The following is a 21,419-nucleotide window of genomic DNA, read 5'->3' as shown; positions in this document are numbered from 1 at the left end:
GGCCTCAGAGCTGAGCTGGCAGCCTGGTCAGTCAGGGCGTTGGGGTCTTACTGCGGACAGCTGGGTTTGAGGTTTGTCGTCAGACTGAACGATGGAGGCCCTTGAGCACAGAAACAGCAGTGATGTTGGAGGTGGCCTTATACAGAGCAGTTTGGAGTTGGGAGTTAGTGAGCGACCCAATGTAGGCGACACCCCGAGCTGTGGGAGCCAGGGCAGGGCAGGAGGACTCAGGCTGAGCATGACCCCAGATAGGCTGGAGGGTGAGGAAATGGAGGAGGGACAGGCCGGGCCTCTTGAACTATTCCACCCGGGGGAGTCTACAGATGAGCGGGCGGCATCGATAGTAGTGACAGAGGCCTTGAGGTGCCAGGTGAAGATCACAACACGGCGGAGCCTGCATCTACGTATTGCCAATCACACGGCCCGGGATGTTTATGTACGACTGGTGGGAAATGGGGGACGCATCGCTGGAATCATTGCTGGACTCCAGAGAAACTTACTGGAACAGAGTAAGATTGAGTGGCAAAGACAGATATATGTGTCAAATCTATCAAGATACATTCAAGTTTATTATACAGGGTTCTTACCAGTGCTGGAAATCCTTGAATGCACTTTAATTTAAATGTGGTTCTTTCAAGGTGTGAAAATTGCTTGGATTTTGAATAAAGTGTTTGCTTGGAATTTAGGTTATATAGAAAGCCAAGTCTACTTACAAACAGGTGACATATTTTAAACATTACATTTTATTGTGATTAAATTTGTCGCCATTCAGTAGAATTCTGTCACAACATAATTTTGGTTGTTTTGAGTTTAACTTTGGAAAAAGTGTAGGGACCATGATTATAGTGCATCTTTTGTCATGTAGTTTAAGGTTTAGGTGGCATTTCATTGAATTGTGCATTTCTTCAACACATCACATGAGAATCGGAGTACAGACCTCTCCACCATTCCAGTGTGATGCAGTTTTAAACATGTATATCAGTTTAAGGGGCTGAAACGTGCAGTTAATTTATGAGCTCATGCTGCCCAGTAGTTGTGTTGCCAGGTTTGTTGTGGCAACCATGGTGTGCAAACTGGGATTGTAATAGGCCAAACATGTCTGAGACTCACAAGAGATCCTTTTAGTGTGTGTGTGTGTGTGTGTGTGTGTGTGTGTGTGTGTGTGTGTGTGTGTGTGTGTGTGTGTGTGTGTGTGTGTGTGTGTGTGTGTGCGTGCGTGCGTGCGTGTGTGCGCGCATGTGCGTTTGTGTGTGTTGAAGTAGCTACATATAACCCGATCTATGCATTAAGAAACCACTCATAGTTACAGTATAACGCATGCTATGTTTTCTGTCTTGATGTGTGAAATATAGAGAGAAAGGTGGCACACACATTTCTAATAAAACATCAGGCTGAAAGACTGAGGAAGGAATTTGGAATATTCTGATGATAGATTTGTGAATGCAGTGTCACAGAGCTGCTATAACACTGATTAATCGTCTTGAATTGTTGTTATTTTCATGCTTTTATTTCTGTTTAAAGACCATTTGTGAGGTCCAAAAGTTCCTTGACTTTAAAACCAACTTAAACAAATTGATTAATTTAACGAAGACAATTTCATGAGAAACTAAATTTTAAACAAAGTATTGAGCAACTGAATGCTGATTTAACATGATATCTCCTGGAAGTTGTTATTTAATATTATTTAAGGAATTTAATAGTAAATGATTAGGAAATGATAAACTTGTAAAATGAACTTTTAACAGCCTGGAAAAGGCTGTCATATAATGCTAAGAATAGGACAAAAGAAGAAGGTATAGGACTTTAAGATGGGAACATGGGTGCCCCTTCACTTACCGGCCTCATTTTGTTGGTGTATCTCCATTCTGCTGAAGTGTCCTTGACCCGACAGTGAATCTTCGTCAGGTTTAGCAGCGATGCTTTACAGCTGATCCTGTTTCACTTTAAACTGTATGCACAGGGCGAGTATAAGATGTTATTCCATCGAAGTAAGAGCTACTAAGTTAACAAGGTATTAATCCCTGACATACCTCGAGATAAATTGCTGAAATTAAATATTTACAACTTTTCTTTAGTATCGTGAATTGTGTGCTCAGTAGCGTTGAAAAATCAAATTGACAAAGTGAAGAAGCGCTGAGTAAACATACAGTACAGCAATTGGCAGCTCTATTATTGCACACATGCACAGTTGAACAGATATATATACTTTGGAGGTGTTTGTTTGTTGATGATGAGGTTGCATGACAAATGAATAGGTCTGTCAACACTTGCAAGATGGGGTGCTGCTCTGTGTGTGCACGGGTGTGTGTGTATACGGTGGCCACACAGGAATCTAGCGCCTTGAAGTGTGAATCCTCTCTTCTAAGGAGAGGCTTGTATCTGAACGGTACAGAAAGCGAACACTTTTAAATGGGAAAACAGCAACAGCTGAGTAACTGTGTTGTTTGTAAGTTAAACGGTATTACTTGTGAGGTCAGGTTTATTTAGTCCTGATGTTAAATGAACACTGCTGAACACAGAGTTTACAGTACATAATAAAGTTGCCATTTTCATATGCTGATACAGTGTCACTTGAGTCAGATAATGCTATGTAATTAAACCACGAAGCTTCTGAATAGCCAAAAAAACAGAATTTACTGTATTCTAGACACTTTTTCCTTGTGAATCATGTGTTTTCTTTAAAGGAATACAGTATATAATGACATATGAGTGGAGTTTCTGAATTATCATCTGACATGTCTTCTACCAAGAAAAAAAGAGAAGTCATAACGTCACATCTGGAGATGTTTCAGTAGCATTTGTAACTCCATGCAATCTCTGAAAAAATTAAGTGTCTCTGGGGTTTATTTTCCATATTCTTAGATTGAACTTAAATATCCCTGCATGTTTTTGAAACCTTTTAGCAACTTTAAACAATGTTTACTTTACTTTACTTTTTGTCAATATCCATAGAATGAATCAAGGCTCTCTTCTAAAGTCATTTTTCTCAACTTTGTTATTGAAAACTCTGCTCTCTAAAAATATCTACAAGATAGTCTCTGTCCTGCTGTTATTATAGACATTTCTGAGCTAGCCTTTTTCAAAAGAACAATATCGTAATATAATAATGACACAGACCATACTGTATGAGAAATAAATGTCAGGTGGATTTTGAATGAGCTTTTCTTACTTATTGAGGAGAATCCTGAGAGTTATCGTTCTCTGTCTCTCTTCAATTCCATCCAGCTTTTACACATTTATTCCTAAGGGGCACAGGTGGCCGAGAGGTGGGGTGCACCCTGGGCAGGGCACCACTCAATCACAGGAGTGACACAAATGCATCGAATGTGCCATTTTTGTAAGCTTGGAATTACAAAGCTTACAAAAATATTTAATATATTTGTCTCCTCTTTTTTTGATTGTAATACAGCTAATTTAACACATCAAATGGGTCCATCATTTTGGGGAGGACTGAGACCCAAGTGTTAAAACATCTTTTGATTTGTAATTTCGGCACAATAAATTCACATACTATTCAGTTTTGGCTTTCTCTAGTTATGGTGTGAAACTGTGCACTGTGAGAAGATCAATTTTGATAAATTAAAGCTATTACTCGGCATGTCTGAGATATTTTTTACTAAAGCAGCAACCATAATGTTCAGATGTCCAAGTACTACATCCAGCTTCCTCACTTCAATGTTCTTTTATTCCTCTCATATTTCTTTTGCCCGTTTTCTTCCCTGTTTTCAGGTTTAATGACCCTTTCTCTCTCTGAGTTCATTTGCTCTTTGCCCTTTTGCTGACTCTGTTTCCATGGTAGCTGTCAGCGTTCGCTCCTCAGGTTCTCCTCTCCCTCCCTTTCTGCCCTTCTTTAATTTCTCTAAATTTATAGTTGAATCAGTTGGCATGGTAACTGATTAGTCAGATAGGCCTTTCTAGTATGCTGTGATTTCTTTGATATTTCAACCTTTTTTATTTCTAGCTGTGTGTGCGTGTGCGTGTGCGTGTGCGTGTGCGTGTGCGTGTGCGAGTGCGAGTGTGAGTGTGTGTGCGTGTGCGTGTGTGTGACCACAAATTATAGTCTGAATTTGAGGGTGTTGAGTCTTGTCACTAGACGTTTACCCCCCAGCTTCTGCTTAATCCACAGCAGGAAGACAGCTGGACTTATTTTTAACACACACGCACACGCGCACACACACACACACACACACACAGACACACACGTTCTTATTTAGATTCATCATTTGCACTGATGCATAACTCCTCAGAGTGACGTGAATCTACTGTGCTTACATCACATCAGCAGTATCATTTCTATTTTAATAGGGCTATAAATTGTCATCTGCCTGCATGAACAAAATGACAGTTCAAGCTGTATCATGAAGTCCATCACAGCCTGTGTAACTCACACTCACAGCAGATGTCCCCTGCCAGCATCCGTAGGCCAAATGCAATGACTTAAATCTGTGACCTGCACTACTTGGAGCCAAGCACACTGTATATAAATAACTATGTTGATGTTAACTAATAGTATAATTGCCCCCTCATATTTTGGTTGAAGTGAAGTTGGGTATTTTCTTTTTATTATTTAACACGTCAGTATTAAGGGTGATATCTGTGCATGCTCTATTTTTTTTACAAATTCAGGAACGCCATCATGTGGATAAAGTTTTAACTGCAGCGTTAAATGAGTGTCTCTTTGTCCCAGTTACATACAAAATACACATCAGTGAGGCATTCACTCTGTGAATGTGGACTTGTCCCAGAAACTACTCATATTTGAAAAAACTCAAGTGACGTTGGATAAAGGCTTGGCAGCTCTGTCAGTAGGTCAGATAAAATAACAGTCATTTATAATTTGAGGAGAAATTTGCTTGGTATTTGCGAAGTTTTATATTTAGAAAATAGCAGTTACATTTGCATCTTTAAGCCCAAGCTATGTAGCATCCTGTTTAAAAAGAAAGAAAGAAAAGTGGAAATTTGTGTATACTTGTACGATAGTATCAGTATATAATATGAAATATGGAATTGGGGCAATGTAGAAAGAGTATTATTCACATAACATCCCAAATCTTATGTCTCCAATTTAAGAAGCAGAAGAAAATTTTGCTTACTTTACTAGCTATAAATATGAGACACTATGTTTCCCTTTTGTGTAAGAAAAGGCTGAATAGACTAAAAAATAGGAGCAGTAACATGTAAGCGCTTCAGTCTCACTCATGTGATGATGATGTTTCACTGCATTTTGCCTTCTCAAAGGAAATCTTTTTGATAGTAGGTTTATATTCCCAAGTTAACTGAAGTTGTCTTTGCACCCAGTATGAGATTTATAAGATTTAACTAGAAACATGTTATTTTTCTCTCACCAGGTGTTGTTGCTGTGAAGGACTCTGGCCCCTTGTCTCCTCTCAAACCTTCAGCTGCTCCTGCAGACACAGAGCAACAAAGTAATGAAAGAGGAAACTCTGCTTTAGGCAACGACCTGCAGCCTCCCAATGTTTCCATGGAAACCTCAAATCTCCGGCCTCAGACGCCCAAAGCTGAAGATGAGGTGGAGGAAGACGACGAGGCCAGCGGCCCACTCACCATTTCTGAGCTTGTCTACAGGTCTATAGAGCTATGCAGATATAATCAATATTTTTTGTAATAGCTATGTTTTATCTCTTTCAGCGCAGTGTTTCCTTCCTTCAGGCTCTCAACTTTACTGTTTTTCTTTACTTGACCTGCTCTTGTAGCAGCTTATTTGGTTGCAGCAGGCTGCTGTTTTCAGTGAAAAAGGGCAACATTAAAACTCCAAAGTACACAACCTGCTCGGCATCAATCACAAGACAGACAAAGACACAAGTTAGCAACCAGCTGGTGGACATACAGTTTAGCAGGTTAAGAGATATTTCCCTCAGGACACGACTCTAAATAAATGTTTAATAATGTTTCTCTGTAACCGCTGGATGTATAAACAAGCAGCAGCGCCCTGCTTACAAGTGAGCCATATCAACTTGAAGGGTCATAATAGTTTACATGTCAGTGGTGTGTTAACGGCTGGTTTCTGCTGCCCCAAAGTAGCCAGTATAAGTTGACATAGTTTTTTTATTTTAATCTCAGAGTGCCGACCCCTGCCAGGCCATGCCATATCTCTCAGTGTTAACGAAAGTGAAAAATAATTTCTTATCTGCCCCTTGATTTAGATCCACTCCATTGATTTCATTGAATGCCACACCCTTCCACAAAGTTTAATGAAAACAGGACCTTTAGTTTTTCTGACGAAAAGACCAACCAACAAACAAACCAAAAACATAACCTGCTGATTATAGATCTGACTGTTTTAGCCCATTTAATGGAAAATTTAAGAAAACGAATGACCTTTTCAATAGATAAACAGTATATATCCTACTAAATATCTTCAATTTCACGTTTATGCCACTTAGAACTATAAATAATGCTATAATCACTAAAAATCCATAGTGTTACGAATAGACAACATAGGTTGAAAATGATATTATTATTACACATTTATCCTAAGTAAATAATAAATGAATAGTTATCAGAGTAAGAGCATCTTAGAGTGTAGAACACTGCTGCTGTACGGCTTTCTAAACTAAACACATGTCAATGCAGTTTTCCTGTGTTACAGTGCACCTGGCATGGCTCTTATGCAGCATGCTATTTTCTGGGCACCACCAACTTGTTTTAGACCACCAACTCTGACAGTTTTGATGTATTATCTAATAATTTGTGTTTTCTTTGACTGTCTTCTCTCTCCCATTAAGCCCTTGTGCCAGCATGTTACCCACCCCAGTGGACGACAGTCAGGGAGGTGTCGACTTGCTCTTCTCCTCTCCGGTCCAAAGCCCCGTCAGGATGCTGAGGGAGCTCCATGCCGACCCTGACATCCAGGCCCAGCTGGAGGTCGAGAGGGAGCGAGACCGGGCCTACGAACGCACCCGACTGGCTGCAAGAAGTCAAATGGGAGGAGTCCTGACTAGCAGCCTACGCCTGCTGTCATCCAATGAGAGAGTCAATGCTTGTGTGCTGAGCGTGGCCCGCTTTGTTGCCGTGGTAATGGGCGTCCTGCTTGTCACTGTGCCCACACTGCTGCTACTGCTCGAGTCAGACATCGACGTGTCGTTCCTCCACGAGATCCGCCAGACGCCGGAGTTTGAGCAGTTTCACTACGAGTATTACTGCCCGCTCCGGCGCTGGATCCTGTGTAGGATCAGCATGGCCATGGAGAACCTTTGGTCAGACTGAGGAGTGAGGAGTCACTGCAGGGGGAAACAAATATGCCCAAATGTCTGTCTTAACATGTCGTTTAATCTTATATTCAGTCTCAACAACTGGTGAGACAAAAGAACCAGTCTGCCAATGGGATGAAATTATTCCACTTGTTAAAGAGCAGTTTTTTTTATGAGCAATGGTGCAATGATTTTTTTTTTATGAGGGCTCAAAATATTGCAGTATTTAAAAAGAAGCTTGAGATGGATATATTGTCAAACCGCTTTGTTTAACTTTATTTCTGATTGAATTACACTGAAACAAGTACATTTGTTTCACCTCTTTGGCAGCATAATTTAGTGTCTTGAAGAAACGAGAGAAAAGAAAGAAAGAATATTTAAATCATAGGATCCAAATACTTGTTAAGATTGACACTTGGCAGTGAACTGAAAAGAAGGAGGACAAGAACTACTGTAAGTGTTCAAGTTAAAACCTGTGGAAGGGAGAGATTCATGAAAATAGAAAAAGTCACAAAAGGATTCAGAAAAGAAAAAAAGTGGTGGGATTTGTTTTAATAGAAGGTTTAAAGGTCCGTTCACTCCTGATGCTGATGAGCTGATGCAACGACTCTTTGGTAAATATCGCAAATCATTCTGATTGGTTCTCGCCCTCAGAGTGGAGCACCCGATTGGTCACCCAGCCTGTCAGTCATGACGGAGTGGGTGGGAACAGAAAGAGAACAATTGATTTGTCACCGAACTCAACAATAGCCACAGTCAGAGGTATATTATATATATTTAAAGACGAGAGAGAAATATTGATAATTAATACCAATCTTAAATAAGTTGTTTTTAACGTTTTGTACATTTTTATGTGATCCAGATCTTTCAGGAATTTTTCAGTGAGAGGATCTACTTTGAGCTTATTTTGAAATTACGAGTTTACAAAATATAACAAAAAAAAAAGCAAATTTATTGAAGTTTATTGGGGTGATGGGTGTTGAGAAATTTAAGATATTTTTTAAGACTACCATTAGCATTTGCTGACTCGGTAGCACCCTGGGTTTTTCCTACAGAGGCTATAGCACAAATCTTTTACACAGACCACAGATTACAACTGTTTCAGATTATGTGATGTCATTTTGGAAATAGGAAGGCGGCCGAAGAGAGAAACTTTAGTCTGTTTGTGATGATAAAACGTGTGTTTTGTTGAACTTCTAAATGTCTTCTGAACTTAAGGTTTGCTCATTAATTAAGGCTACTAATGCATCTTTCAGTATGTTTTAAGGAGAGTTTCAACATTAAATGATTAAAGAAATACTAAAAGAAGAAAAGGTTATACTTGTAGGTTTATGATAAAAACTTACTGTTGTTATGGTGGATAAAACTGTGATTGTGGGTCAGGATTTGAGGGATTTGAAGTAATAAGATGTTACACTCAAAATGCCCAGTGAAACAGGTGTGTGTACTCCAAGTTCACTGCTTCTACGTGAGACGAGGGGACAAGTTATGTAATTTTCTGGTGAGGAAGATGTTGGTCAGACTGAGTAACATGGTACAGTTGCAGGTATTTAACTTTTAGTCCTTAAATCTAATTAGAAATGATTTGTAGCCATTTCTAAAATCATCTGTGATAACATCATGTTGCGTATCCTGTGTTCCTGCAACTGTTTATATATGACCGCATTTTTCATTTTAATGTCAGCAACATTATGCAGGCACAAGGCAGACTTATCAGTAATTATATAGATGGGGAAGTGTTTAAAAGGAAAGTTTGAGTAGATATAATGCTTTGTTCATGGACCTTCACTGATCATATGGCTGGGGTTACCAAAATGTCTGACCATGGAGTCAAAAATGAAAAAGAATTGGTTAGAACCAGTGGTGGAAGAATTATTGAGAAACGTAACTCAAATAAATGTAGTAACACCACAGTATAAAAATACTTGAGTAAATAAACAAAAGTAAAAATCCTGCATTCAAAATGTAATTTAAAAGTACATTAGTATTGGCATCAAGATGTACTCAAAGTAACAAAAGTAAAACTTGTGCAACATGACCCGAGTGGGTCACAGAGTTACACAGAGTTATACATTATATAACTCTGTGTACTTGGCTAAAGACTAAATCAGTCTTCCATAGCTTTGATGAGAAGTCACTTTTGGGAACTTCCAGCCATCACCATGTGATTGTTCAGATTACAGTTACAGTTACAGTATCTCGGCTCTGTATAGAGAAGAGAAGAGTGCTACAGTGATGAGAAATTACTTCAGCTCAAATGAAAGCAGATGTATTTTGTTTTGTGTTTTTTTAAAAGAAGTTCTGTTTCAAAATGTACTTCAATTTGGATCAACTTCTCAGGAAAGGGCATTAGTAGTTCATGATCAAAATAACATATATGTCTAAAAAAATACAAAAAATGCATCTAATCACAGCATACACCATATAGTTCATTCATTCCATTCACAGTACATGTCTTGCTATCATGAATATCCAATCACTGTATGTATTTATACCAAGCCTGTAGCTTGACCTAAATATGGCTGCAGATGATATGTCGTTGTTGGCTCATTTCATAGAAACTACATATGCATCTAAACATATAACCTAAAAAGTCTTTACTGATGAAGGCCACTAACTTCGGTTTGGCCATCATAGCTGAACTTCCATACAGCTTTACGGCAGCGGGGACAGTCAGTTGGTACGCTGCTATCAAAGTAGGAGTAGCAACATGGAGTCTATCAGCCACTATCATATACTCACACGGTATTTAGACTCTTGTAAAGAACTGAGCTACTGCTTTAAAGTTTATTTTCAGAAATTACTCTCCATACTCTTTGGCTGCAGTGCACACCACCATCAAAAACTTCTCATTATAACCAATCACATTATCAGCTGTGTGTCATGTAACTCTGTAAACTTTATGCATCAACAAGCTTTATGCAGCAACAACAGAAATGCGCTTATTTGGGACAAAGCTTTTATTTTCCTACTACTGCACATGCACTGAGTTTCAAAGCTGAAACCAAGCGAAGGGCCAAACCACTATGATGATGACGTTTGCATTTAACATCACAGACTCTGAGCTTCACTGTAGTGGATGAAGCCGATCTGTATGCACTGCTTAATGATCACCATCATCCCATGATTACTAACAGTGGGGGGGATATCATCATCATCATGAAATATCATCCTGTCTTCATGTTTGTTGCTGCATGTGCACCAAAATGCTTGAGCGCGTCACTGTAGATTTAAAATAGAAGTTTCTCTGTATAAGCTTCATGTACACAGCTGTACAGACATAGTTTGTCCCTAGCTTTTGTCCTTTATTTCTGTGTTCCATCCTCCTCTAACTAACCCGGGGTATCTCTCACTCTGACCTCTCAATGCAAATTGCATGCCCTCATCTGTAAATACTGTTCTTATAGTTGTGGCAAAAAAAAAAACAATCTGGGAAAAGATTTCCTTTCTTTCTTCCCTCTGCGTGTCTTGTCTGTATAAAGCGATCTAGATTTAGGCTTGGCTGTCTTGACCATCTTAGATGAATGCATGTTCTCTGTGTTTTTACCAAGAGGAGGAAGAGGAAACAGATTGAGACATTTGAGTTTTTTCACTCAATCAAAATAAGACATTGGTCACCTGATCAGTTTTGGGACCGCATTTCAAAACCAAAACATATCATGCATTCTGCTTTGGGCTCCATTTTAAACATTGACTTGACAAGACTGAATACACATGGTTGCTAATTCTGTTCTGCCTACTTTTGGTTTATTTAAAAAAAGAAATGAAAAAAAGCTCAGCTCAAAAAAGAGAACTTCTTCATGGCTGCTTGGAAAAAGATCATTTTGCAGTCAGCTCTAATATCTTTGACTAGTTAGCTTCATTGTGCTATTGCCGTGTGTGTAAATCATTAAAGCCAGATGCTAAATGCTAACACCCCAACCTCATTGCTAACAGAGCATGCTATTAACTGAATCGAAAATTCAGAGACATTAATTATTTAGATGTTCAGTTTTTTAGGTTTGTTTAAAAAAACACTGGACCAAGTGAATGGACAGTAAAACGACACCTCAACTCATTGCAAACAACAAAAGGCCTTTCGGTTCTGTGATCAAACAGATCTTCTGGCCCCACATGACGATGTAGCATTTTATTAGTTTGTAGCTCATTTTATCAGTTTAGCCTTTATGAGTTTAAAGGGGAAGTTCACCCCTTTGAGATTTAGCTCTTGTTTTGAGCTACTGAACTTGTGTTCCTGAGTTTTACAGCATATAGATGGGCCGAGAACGTTTTGCTGCCAGTACTTTACATAAAACTGTGATTAAAAACATCATACAGATCACGCACCACTTGATGTCATATCTGAGGTATTATTATTACTGAGTTCATGACACGAGTCAAGTATTTACAAACCTTAAATTTAATTACCTGCTTTTATTTATATCAGTAAAAATTTTAAATGCTTTACAGACAACACCCAAAATTCAAAGCTGTTTAAACCTAATACACAAATTCTGTGTTTGATTTATTCATTTAAGATTTTAAATATTTGAACTCAGGTCTACTATATGCAAAACTAATGGTTATCACATGGTATAAGAGAAAATAAGCTGTTCAGTATATTATTTCAGTGTTGTGTGGGCATGTACAGTAGCAGATTCTCTTGCACGGTCACTTTGTTGTTTTCGGTTGTTAGTCAAACTGATTTGTTTTATTGCTTAGTCAGATTGTTTTCTTTTTTTGTCATTCAGTCTCTTAATAAGAAACTCTGGGAGATTTAATCTGAAAAAAAAGAAAAAAATCCCCAAGTAATGACCCCCTCTCTTCTGGGACAACCAAGCCTTATGAACTTTGTGAAGTGAACATTTTGAATGTTTGTATGTTATAAAAGAAAACATGGATTGTTTTATATGTTAATACTGCCACAATACAGCTCCCCAATAAATATATATTGAAATATGGTGTCAAATGTGTGGATTATTTTTTTTACAAAACTTTTTGTTAACAAAATTAAGGTTTGGGTTGAATCTCAGATTTGAGAAATTCTATTTCTCAGTCATCAGGATGAACTTGACATTCAAGACAGTTTCCCAAAACGTTTTCGAAGCTTTGTCTCCCTCATGTGGTGTGAAAGTGTGACTGAAATTTGTGTTTGTGTCTCTATGGTGATGTATGTGTGATTTCTTGGATACAAGGAGTGTTCAAACCTTTACCATCTAGACAAGTCTTGAGTGCATTACAGTCTATTTTCTATTGGATAAGGAAAATGTCATGTCCAGGTAAGCTCTACTATGCCTACTCTACAAGAATTAGTTTACTGAAATAGATAGAAATAAAAAAAATCTTGAAGTGACTTGTAATTCTTCCAAGCTGGATTGTGTAGTTTAGCTGTTGTTTATGGCTTTGATAGAAAAATTCACCTCTCAGTCATAGAGACAATAATAAGTGTTCTTATGGTTATTTTTGTGTAGTATGTGAAATCAAACTGCTTGTTTTGCTTCTTCTGTTTTACCAGGAAAGTGTCGTCGTTGTTAAGACATTAGTGTGTGCAGTCTGTTCATCAGTTTCCTGGAGATAAAATAACATAATGCATGAAGGCTACGTGACGAAGAGAAAGATACAATGGAGAGATCTAATAAACACGAGCCACAGATGACCATTCAAGCAGCAAATCAAACTATGGAGATGCATCCTATAACAAGAGCAGGACGTACTGTGTCTGAACTACTGGAAGACTCTGGGAATTGTAGGCAGACCATCAACCAGGATCTGGACCTTCACCTTCTCAGAGACTCTCTTTTCAGTGAGCAGCAGAAGCTGAGGTATGTGTTGGACTGGGCTCACAGTTTCCTCAGTAGTGGGACAGAGCTTCACCGCAAATTCTGCAGAGTTGAAAGCTTGACACTGGCCAACCAAGAGCAGAGGCAAACTCCTAGCCAAGGCAACAACTGCAGAACGAGCGGCCTGTTCATATCTACTCAAAGACCAGACATCAATTCATCAGACAGACACACAAATCAAACACTTGCATCAGATGGTGCAACATGCTCAATCAAAGAACCCACATCATGCTGCAGCAATATGGAGAGCATGTTTGGTAGCACGAAATTAGGTTATAAAGCAGCTGGAGCTCAGTCAGAAAGAGACATACCAGGACATCAGATGGAGCTGAGCAAAGTAAATGTTGAGGGGAAGGTGAGAACCAAGAAGAAAGTTACAAAGGATGAAGCAGAAGACCCTAGGACTGGCAAAAGAAAGAGGAAGGTAAATGAAGAACAAGAATCTAGCTCAGCTTTTGCAGTGTATGCAAAAAAGCCAGAAGAGACACAAGAACTGATGGAAAAGACATCAAACTTTAGCTGTCATTTTAAAACACCACCAACTTTGACTGTATACGAGCAGTACCAGCTTTGTGTGGATCAATTGCATCACCTCAGAGAAACAAAAAGTCAATATATTGAACCGGGATGTTTTACAGAGTCACCTGTAAAAGACAGAGAGACACCTGAAGAAATTGCACCACAAAATCCTGAGATTGAAAAACATCCCGTTAAAGCAGGAGGTAAAAGGGTTACAGCTACAGAAATCATAAAGGAAGAAAACAGAAACCAGGGCAGATCTCAATACAATAGAAGTGGGAGAACACTTGAACATGATCAAAACAAAGACTGTGACAATATGACTGTGAAGGAAACCCCTCCTACCATTTGTGCTGAGAGTAGACCTGTATTTGAGAGAAACACTGTCACCTGCAACACACACGTGGGTCTTGATCGCAACAAATGTGGTGAATTAATAAAAGGAACTGCAGGAGGCAAAACCTCACCTGATGAAGTTATTAACACTGCTATGGAGCACGTGGACACTGCACCTAGAGATGATGTCCCTGCTGTGGAGGAGAGTGCTGCACTCACAACTAACTCAGGTATTAAATATCATATACCAAGGCATTTATTACAAGTTAAATACTGTATATATGGAAGCCCTGAGAGGTAAATGACAAAATCTGTTGATCCGCTTTTTTGATCCAAGTGTGATCTAAATTGTTTTGTCTCCCGTGTTTATAAAAAGTTTAAGAAGGTGAATTTTTTTTCGCCAGGGTAATTTTTCTTTATTTGTGTTGTCATTTCAGCCACGAGAGACTGAAGTGCACTACTGCCCTTGTTCTAGCACCAATTAAAATACATTTCTAGACACGACAGTAATGTTACATACCTTTCTACAACACACAGTTTATGAACCTTGTGTTTAGAGTGCATTGAAAAGCTTAAACTCACATGCAGGGATGAGGCGCAAAAGGTGCTGCACTTCAGCCTCTTGTGGCCAAAATAAGTCGGCCTATTACAGCAAACAAAAAACTTTTTTTTAATCAATTAAACAAACAAATTAAGGAATTAAGAGGATTATCCTAGCAAACTTTTTTATTATGACCAGTACTTCAGTCATAAAAACAGCAGAAAACAAAACTTGGAAAATTAAAATGAACTAGTATATATTTTTTTCTCTCACTCGTCTCTCACGGCTTCCGTACAGTATGTACCGGTTTATACCGTCTATAATGTCTAGAGTTATGGCTTCCAATCTTATTTTACAGGACAGGAAAGAAAACAAAACATACTTTTGCTAGACTAAAACTTTATTTCCCAGACTTTTCTCTCATCTTTTTATTATTTAAAAAAAAAAAATTACCTCCCAGTTATTTTCAAGCGGTGTTTATTAAAAAACGTTGGGAGTTTGAGGTTAGATAACAATCTTGTTCGCTGACATTTCATTTCGGTTAACTCTTTTCCTTTGCCCCCTTTCACACTGAAGCAAAGTACAATTAATCATGATGAATGATTTATATACAGTATACTGTATGTGTGTGTGAGTGCATGAATAAACTGTATGTGTTTGTCCCTCTGTATGTCCTTGCATGATTTGTCTCTTTCTTTGTTCTTGTGTTCAGGTTTGTTTCCAAAGAGAATCTGGCATAATTCAGGCATTAAAGGTTGTCAGAGAGGGGTCAAAGGTCAAAAGACAAAAGCTGGGGGTCACCAAGGAGCCTCATTGAGACTTTGTGAAAAGTCAAGTGTCTCCCTGTCTTCTCCAACCAATAAAGAAATATTGCAAAGGTAACAGATGAAGAGCCAAATATGTGCATGAACATTAATTGTTGGAATTTGTTGCTGTATCTTTAAACTACCAAAACGAATCATCAATATGCACCCATTCAGCAATTTCATTTTGATTTATTACAAACAATCTGAGCGTTACAACTGAGAAACACAAGAAAACATGTACTTTTATAGGACTGAATACACTTCCAGATAAAATTATTATCTATTCTCACAATATCAACAATGTACGGCTCTGTCACATTAACTGAAATGTTAAATTGTACTGTATTTTTTTATTGTGTCAAGTTGAACCTCTGTGTGTCCTGCAGACCTCAATCACCAGGAGTAAACAAACCCACAAAAAGACCAGAGGCCAAAGTGAAACCTGCTTCAACCTGGAGACTTACACACAAATGTCTGCCACCCACAGACACACACACCCCTCTTCTTCATGACACCACGACAACACCACCAGCCTCGGGTGAGTTCAGCACCGCATTACATGCTCAGAATACCACCTACAAACTGAGTTGTTACAAAAAAACAACTTATAAATAAAAAACACCATCAAGTCATATGAATGGCTTCATTTTAATGGGTTGATATCTCTGGTGCCACATAACACAGATTTGCTTTTATCCCTTAATTAATTTCACACTTCTGATGCAGCAGCAAGTCATAAGATAAAGAGGATTTTCAGTAGAGTTAAATAAAGAGTTCTGTGCTTGTACTTCAAGTTGTAGAGAAAAGATTAGCTTGCATACCCTGCCTCTGTTCATTATGCTCATTTTAAGGTTAAGAGAGTTTTTAGTTAATGTTAGAAAATACTTAACATTAAGCTAAGGTTGGGTTTCAGACTGTAGTAGTTAATTAATGAAAGAGGGAGGGTTTTAAACCCAACTGTTCATGCGATTATGTCTTCTGTAAAGACTTGAAAATAAAAAGTTTACTAAGTAACATCTAGTGAAGAAAAAAAGCCTAATAATTATAATTTTTATATTCTTATAGACCATCTATATATAACTCTTTGTTTGGCTTTACAGGTGCATGTCGATGTAAACAGACTGACAAATACAGAGTAAGGAATATTTATTTCTGCACTTTGTTTATGATATCTCACAGTTATCACATTTATCAAATGTTTAAAAAGCCCATGCTCACATACAAAACGGTTGAGTCCTTACTGCAGTGGCATGGGTTCAAATTCAACCTGCCGTCCTGTGCTGCCAGTCCTCTCCCCTCTCTCTCCACCCTTTATTTACCGTCTGTCTAGACCTGTCCTATTTAATAAACTAATAAATAGTTTGTAAGTAAGAGAATGCTTTGACTTTTAATCAAATATGTGTTTTGTTTGCGTCATCATGTGCCGTCATTACACCTGTCAGCCAGCAAGTGTCCCTTTACATGACCGCTGGCTGTGTCTTCCTGATGAGGTGTGGCTGTCCATCCTGTCCCTGCTGCCTCACAGTGATCTGAGCAGAGTGCTGCAGGTCTGCAGCCGCATGCACACGCTGGCTACTGATCATACACTCTGTGAGTCAAAACTGCACCATAAATTATTGGGAAAGAGATAACATTATTTAGCTATTAAGTGGTATTAAAAGGATAGTTCAGATTTTTTGAAGTGGGGTTGTAACAGGTACTTGTGTTCGGAGATGGCAGTCAGCATGCTTCCTGTTTGGAGAAGCAGGCCAGAGGCAGGAGTACTGACACCCAAGGCGGGCAATGAAACAGCTATGAACAGGGGCAGTAGCTTATCGTATTTCAGCCAACTTAAAAGGCCCACTGGAAAAATATATATTCCAGTTAAAGTGTAAGCTTTACTTAGAATCATTTTTAACTTGCTGTCAGACAGCACTTTCCTCCAGTTCCTTCAGATTTTCCCTCTCTCTCTCTCTCTCTCTCTCTCTCTCCCTCTCTCTCTCTCTCTCTCCCTCTCTCTCTCTCTCTCACTCTTTGTCTCTCTCTCTCTCTCTCTCTCTCTCTCTCTCTCTCTCTCTCTCTCTCTCTCTCTCTCTCTCTCTCTCTCTCTCTCTCTCTCTCAGGCAGGTTCACTTCGCTCCAGTTTGTATAGATCACTGTAAATACCGTATTTTCTCCTCTGACACTGGCATACCCCCTCTCTGCTCTGGTAGTGTTCATTTAAACTAATTTTCTATGTGGCACAAATCTTTCGTTGTCAGTGTTTAATCGGCATTCAATCAATTGCATGCCGATTAAACTCAATTCTGCCATTCAGTATCTCTTTCTGTATACTTCAGCTCATAAAAGGACCCCGTTGTCTCCACAGTGAACAGAATTACGTCATCACTTTCATAATCACTCCCTTTTATGTCTTGTATTTGTGTATTGCATAAACTGCGGAAAGTCCAGAGTGATCCAAACAGCTGGTCTGCGGTGTAACACAGTACACACACAGTTACACTTATGTGAGGAATACATTGAGAAAATGTAGCTGTGTGACTGCAAAATAAAGCTGTGAAAATATTCTGATTATAGTGTACACTCAAACTGATTTTTAGGTGGGACTTGTTTTTTTTTTACATTGCTAAAATCCATTTTGCAGAAGTGGCCGCTCCTATCCACAGCAGTATGTCTGCTTCTCCAAACCGGTGGCATGCTAATTGTCATCTAGTGTACATTGACTATGGATAAGTACCTCATCCAGCCCCAACTTATAAAAGCTAAACTATCCCTTTAAGTATGTAGACTTTTATGGTTTGGCTTTGTGCAGTTCAGGTTAAACATTGGAGTTAATGACATAGGGAGGTGGGATGTCCTGAACTTTTCCAAGTAGGATTTGTGTCAGCACATGGTGTGTTCTCATGATGTAAGCACCTCCAGTGCGGTGGTGTACTGTACCACTCCCTGGTCAAACATACAGTAAGATAACCCAGACCTGCACCATCACATGCTTTCATACCTGTACACACATTGTAGGTCAGAGCCAAAGTTTTGAATCACCAAAACAGGTTCATAATACTAAACAATAAATCTTTCTCTCTCTTTGGAGGGAGAAATCTGAGGATTGAAAACTCTGAAGTGACGGAGCCGTGGTTACTTGGTGTGGGCAAACGTCATCCTCGCAGTCTGTGTCTGTACAGCTGCAGTGGCCTGTCTCTCACCTCCTGTGGGCTGGAAATCTTTTTCACTCTGTGCAGAAACTTTCTGGAGGTAATACATTCAGTCGGAGTTCATACAGTCAAGTAAAAATATTCTTTATTGTGCTGTAATTTATTGATCGCTCAGAGCTTAAAAAACAATAATGGGCGGACGTTTAGTAAAAGCTTTTGGATGCTGGCCATCACATGACTTGACAGTGTGACCCTCAAGTTGTAGGATTAGATCCTCACAGACATGTGACTCAAGTCATTTGGTCCAAGTCTCAAGTAAATCCCAATTCATTTTTTCTTGCCAAGATCAAGTCAAGTCACTTACCTGCAGTATCTGGTCTTTAAAACAGAGATAGACAAGGTTCCTGTCTTGTAATATTATTGGCCAATCTTTTTAACCTGTTAAAGTGTGACAGTGAACTGAATTTGTATCATAATTAAGTATATTCAGTGAAACAAATGTAGTAAAAGAAAACAAAAACAAATAACCTAATTAAAGGTTATTTATTTCTAAATTTCTCAGTCAAAAAAATTCCCTCCTCAACAGTGAAATCCTGACGGACAGACTGAAACGAAATAATGGAAAAAACTTTCAAAAAGCTTTTTTACTTCTTACTTTTTTCTCAGTCTAAATGCTGTTTTATATCCTGGTGATTGATAAGTGATATCAATTGTTTTCAGGCTAACGTTAGCTAACATAAGTCCTCACAGACACCAGGTAACATTACACACACATTAGTAATGTCAACTTTCACAACATTGAATATTTATATTTAACATTTAAAATGAAAACGTAAAATAAACACAGCAAAGTCATTGAACTACCATGTCTCAGGTTCAAGTCAAGTCACCAGTCTTTGACTTCCAAATCTAAGTCGGGTCCCAAGTCGTTTGTTTTCTGTCAAGTCAAGTTGCAAATCATCAAAACAGTTTTACAAGTCATCAAGTCTCAAGTCCACCACTCTGGATCCTCATTATCAATAAGCCACTGCTGCCTGTGTCTGGTTTAAAAAATCTTCCACTTGTAAGACAAAAAAAGCAAAACATATTTAAAAGGAATCCAGTGAGATGTATTTTCTAATCTTGTACTGAACTGTGAATTTATTGACCCTGCATCCTGAATCCATCTGCCAGCCGTCAATGTCAACAACACATCTTAAAGTACAATAAAAGGTGTGTAAATCACCACAGCCACCTCCTTTTATTCTGTAAGAAATAATAATATTAATAACATAGACCACTTACTGCAAACTGTTATATTGTGACTGAATTATAGTGGTTTAAATTGTTGCCACAACATTTTGAAATTTCACTCCCTAGGTTTGAAATAACCCAATATACAGTAGACTATGGAGCTAAACTCTGTTTCTATATTAACAAGTGAAAAATCTACATTGCATTTGTCATTTGTTAATTACAGGAACTCAAGGTCACAAGTTGCTTTGGCCCTGGTCTCCATGGTGACCAGATGCTGCCTCTGATTGGTCAGCTGTGTCATCATGTGACCAGTTTGGATCTGAGCTGGAGTGGAGCAACAGACACAGGAGTGAAAGCTCTGAGTGAGGGCTGCCCGGGGTCAGTTTTCTTAAACACACACACACACACACACACACACACACACACACACACACACACACACACACACACACACACACACACGCATACACACGCGCACACACACACACACACACACACACACACACACACACACACACACACACACACACACACACACGCACACACACACACACACGCACACACACACACACACACATACACGTTGGTATGTTGGTTGACCCTAAAAACTCACTGCACATTAAAGAGAGGATGGATGGACATCTAATGTGTAGAGAAAGTCTTAATCCTTAATTTATCTTCCCTGTAGGTTGCAACTAAAATCTGTTGCCCTGAATGGCTGTCACGTCACTGACGACCCTCTGATGAAACTCGTCATGAGACACAAGGGAAGGTTAGTAATGGATGTCTATATTTGTTTATATATATTTTTTTTTTCTTAGTGTACAGCAGAAGATTAGTTGTGCATCTTTATTTGTTCATTATGTCTTTGTTCAACTCCTGAAGTGGACGTGACAATCACATTTACGTTGTCACTGCCTTTTTAGTAGATAATCCATCTAGATATAATCGGGATGTGCCCACACACCTGTTTGCTCCTGTTTTGTGTGAGTGTGTTTTTACAATAGTCTGTGCAGACTGGAGGTGTTTGGCTGTCAGTTCATCACTCCGTCCTGTCTACAGACCGTATACGAGGTACTTTTTTTTGAAAATCAACCCTTTATTTTTAAAGGTGAATACAATCGAGCTTGACTCTTTGTATGTGCTTCTGCATCATGTCTATATTTCTCCCTAATAAATGTAGATTTCCTTTGAATATAACACAGCTACGTATGCTATGTACAGTTTTTCTGCTTCTGTGTTTCAGATGTGTCCTGGCCTTCAACATCTTAACATTGGGCAGGTGCCAAAAGTTAACGCACACAGTCTCACAGTGATGAAATCACAGCTCAAATGTCTCGTCTCACTAAATCTCACTGGACTACAGGCGGTGGGTTTTGTGACTAAAGATTCACGCATTGTATGATTAATAAATTCTATACGTGAATTTTCCAGTACAGAGTCTCAACGAGATTCAAAAGTCCTCTCTGCATTGGTCTTCAATGCAAAACAGGTTAATGATGCCACCGTGGACATTTTGCTTCAGAACTGTGTGGAACTTCAGTGTTTGACCTTAAGTTCCTGTCCTGGAGTCACTGACCTGACTCTGCACAGCATCCGCAAATACACACCGTGTATCAGGTACACACAAACTTGAGCTGCCATCTTTTTTATAAAGTCTATGGCTGCCATACATTAATATAGCCTTCCTTCCTGTATTCACCCTCTATGTGAAACGTGCTGTTGCGTGTCATTGCAGCCAGGGGAATGACCGTAACGACACAGTAGTGGCAGTTTCTACTTTCATAAATATATTTGATGTTGCCGACTTACTGTTTTCT

General features: G+C 38.8%; 1 protein-coding gene across 1 annotated transcript in view; it reads left to right on the top strand.

The window, feature by feature from the left end:
- frmd3 (FERM domain containing 3) overlaps positions 1 to 7,227 on the top strand; it is a gene marked incomplete at its 3' end in the record, with an annotated part of 58,072 nt that extends 50,845 nt beyond the window's left edge. The window contains exons 15-16 of the mRNA XM_083913226.1: positions 5,349 to 5,586; positions 6,747 to 7,227. Of these exons, the coding sequence (XP_083769352.1) occupies positions 5,349 to 5,586; positions 6,747 to 7,227 (719 nt within the window). The remainder of the gene's footprint in view (positions 1 to 5,348; positions 5,587 to 6,746) is intronic.
- Positions 7,228 to 21,419: the final 14,192 nt, after the last annotated feature.

Source organism: Echiichthys vipera, assembly GCF_963691815.1.
Source record: "Echiichthys vipera genome assembly, chromosome: 4".
Taxonomy (NCBI): Eukaryota; Metazoa; Chordata; class Actinopteri; order Perciformes; family Trachinidae; genus Echiichthys; species Echiichthys vipera.
Note: the sequence above shows the minus strand (reverse complement) of the source record. Positions and strands in the feature narration are given on the sequence as shown.